This window comes from Microtus ochrogaster, chromosome 7 (assembly GCF_000317375.1).
Source record: "Microtus ochrogaster isolate Prairie Vole_2 chromosome 7, MicOch1.0, whole genome shotgun sequence".
In the NCBI taxonomy this organism is placed as follows: Eukaryota; Metazoa; Chordata; class Mammalia; order Rodentia; family Cricetidae; genus Microtus; species Microtus ochrogaster.
In genome coordinates this window covers 20,377,060-20,379,041 of record NC_022014.1, presented here as the reverse complement: position 1 = coordinate 20,379,041, position 1,982 = coordinate 20,377,060, and the positions used below count along the sequence as shown (strand labels likewise).

The following is a 1,982-nucleotide window of genomic DNA, read 5'->3' as shown; positions in this document are numbered from 1 at the left end:
TCCATTGTGTGGGAACTTATGAGGATAATAAATTATGATGGTGGTTCCTTTAAAGAGACATCTGTGAAGAAAGATAAGAAGACTTCACCATAAAGGTCCATACCCATGGGCAGGGCCCAGGAGCACTGTGGAGAAGGCAAACAGTGAGTAGCTGTAACAAAGACAGAACCTCTTAGTCATCATTGTGTCCCCCAATATTTAAACCTCCCCAACTAATCAACTTTGCTTGCCTATCTTGGTATATTTCTTTTTTTGTAGAGATTATAGTGCATCTATGTTTTTGAATCCTATCTTTTATGCTGCCTAATATGAACCCTTACCCACACTGTTATAAGCCCTTTATAAGTTTAAGTGGTTGAATAATACTCCATTTTATGGATGTACCATGCTTCATCAACCATTTCTCTAACATGGATCATTAGTTTCCAGAATCTCCACTATTGTAACTAAGTAAAACCACAAGCAGACTTTTGGGTATTAATGTTTTCCCATATTTTATTTGCATAATTTTATTAAACAAAATAAGATTCCATGTTACACATTCATATTTCTCCAAATCTGGTTTTTTAAAAACGCCTAAGGGTGCAGTCCCGTCTATTCTGTAACCTTCCAGCGGTGACCTCACACCTCAATTGCAATGGTCCATGTCTCAAACGCAGCATCTTCTCAAGGGGCAAAAGCTGATAATGCTGCCCCTTCTAGGAAGCTGATTATGTCCTGCCCACATGGAGGCTCTTGGCATTATTTGGACGAGGGCTGGAAACATAATGACAGCTGAGACCTGCCATCACAGCAACTTGGTGGCACCATACTCAGGCTGCTGATAATCCTGGTCTTTGGTCAGGCCTCAGCCAGGGCCTTAAGGGATCTCTGTATCCATAGTATAAATCTGAATGAGATCAGACACAATATTATCAATGATCGGCTTGGTGAGGTCGTCACTAAACACTTGCCACCAAGGCTTCTCGGCCTCACCCTCTGCAGGTACCTCGACTCCATAGACCTGTAGGGCCAGGTAGAGCACTGCCACGGCTAAGTGCTGAGCCTGGAAGCGGAGGCACAGCCCCCCATGGTAGCTATCTCGCAGCAGGGCCCAGGCTGTAACAGAGATAGGGGTTCGCTGCCAGCTGTAACGATTCAGCCAGTTCTTGAGGGAAATCAAGTAGTGCAGCAGGTACTTGTGCGGGTGCTGGAAAGAGACCTGGAAGCGCAGAACTCGTAGCATAAGAAGCTCACATTGCACAATGCTGTCTCGCAGCTCCCAGAAACGGGAATCCAGCTCCAACGGCTCGCTGCCCGGGTTAAAGTACCTGTGCGACACGTTGATGATGTCACGAGTACGCAAGTGTTGCTCCTCCACTTTCCCGGCCAAGTAAATGGAAGACATGGCGACCAGGTAGAGGTCATAAGCGTCCAGGTTGATCTCGCAGAAGAACTTATGGTAAATGGTGCACGCGGTGGCGATGGGGATGGACTGCATGCCTAGCTTGACGCCTGCCTCCATGATAAACCGGGTTACTCGGAAGTGCACCCTCGCCTCGGGCACCGGCCTCTCCTCAGCTCGCGGCGCCGCCGTCCCTCTTTCGCCGCCGTCCGGCCGAACAGCCTCCATGAGGCCCAGCAGGCCGCCCCGGAAGGAGAAGCTCTCCGGCGCGCCGAGGCCGGCTCCGGGGGTCCTCGCGGAGGGGGCGTGGTCGCTTGGCGGCACGCCCCCGTCCCGCCCCGCCGCCACACCCACCCTGTCCGGCTTTTTCTCTAGATTAAAGATGCGATCTCAGGAGGTTCTTGCTGGAGCCGAGGGAGTTCTATTTTTAAGACATTTGAGACTATACCATTTATAATTTAGGGGATTCTTCTCACTGTCCTTGAAAATCCAGGTTCTGGACAGGACAGGATGAGAGCCAGCCCTCGCCCTAGCATTCACCTCTGTGTCCTTGGGGACCTTGGTGGACCCCCTGTGTTGTGTCTCAGTTCATTAGATG

At 49.9% G+C, this 1,982-nt stretch overlaps 1 protein-coding gene across 1 annotated transcript; it reads right to left on the bottom strand.

Moving 5' to 3' along the window:
• Positions 1–482: 482 nt before the first annotated feature.
• On the bottom strand, positions 483–1,652 carry Ccnq (cyclin Q). The gene has a single exon (XM_005349436.3). The coding sequence runs from the start codon at positions 1,610–1,612 to the stop codon at positions 860–862; it is 753 nt and encodes a 250-aa protein (XP_005349493.1). The 5' UTR covers positions 1,613–1,652; the 3' UTR covers positions 483–859.
• Positions 1,653–1,982: the final 330 nt, after the last annotated feature.

What these genes read in the sequence shown, in the direction of transcription:
- Ccnq (XM_005349436.3), bottom strand. Translation starts at nt 1,612, where the DNA reads ATGGAGGCTGTTCGGCCGGACGGCGGCGAAAGAGGGACGGCGGCGCCG.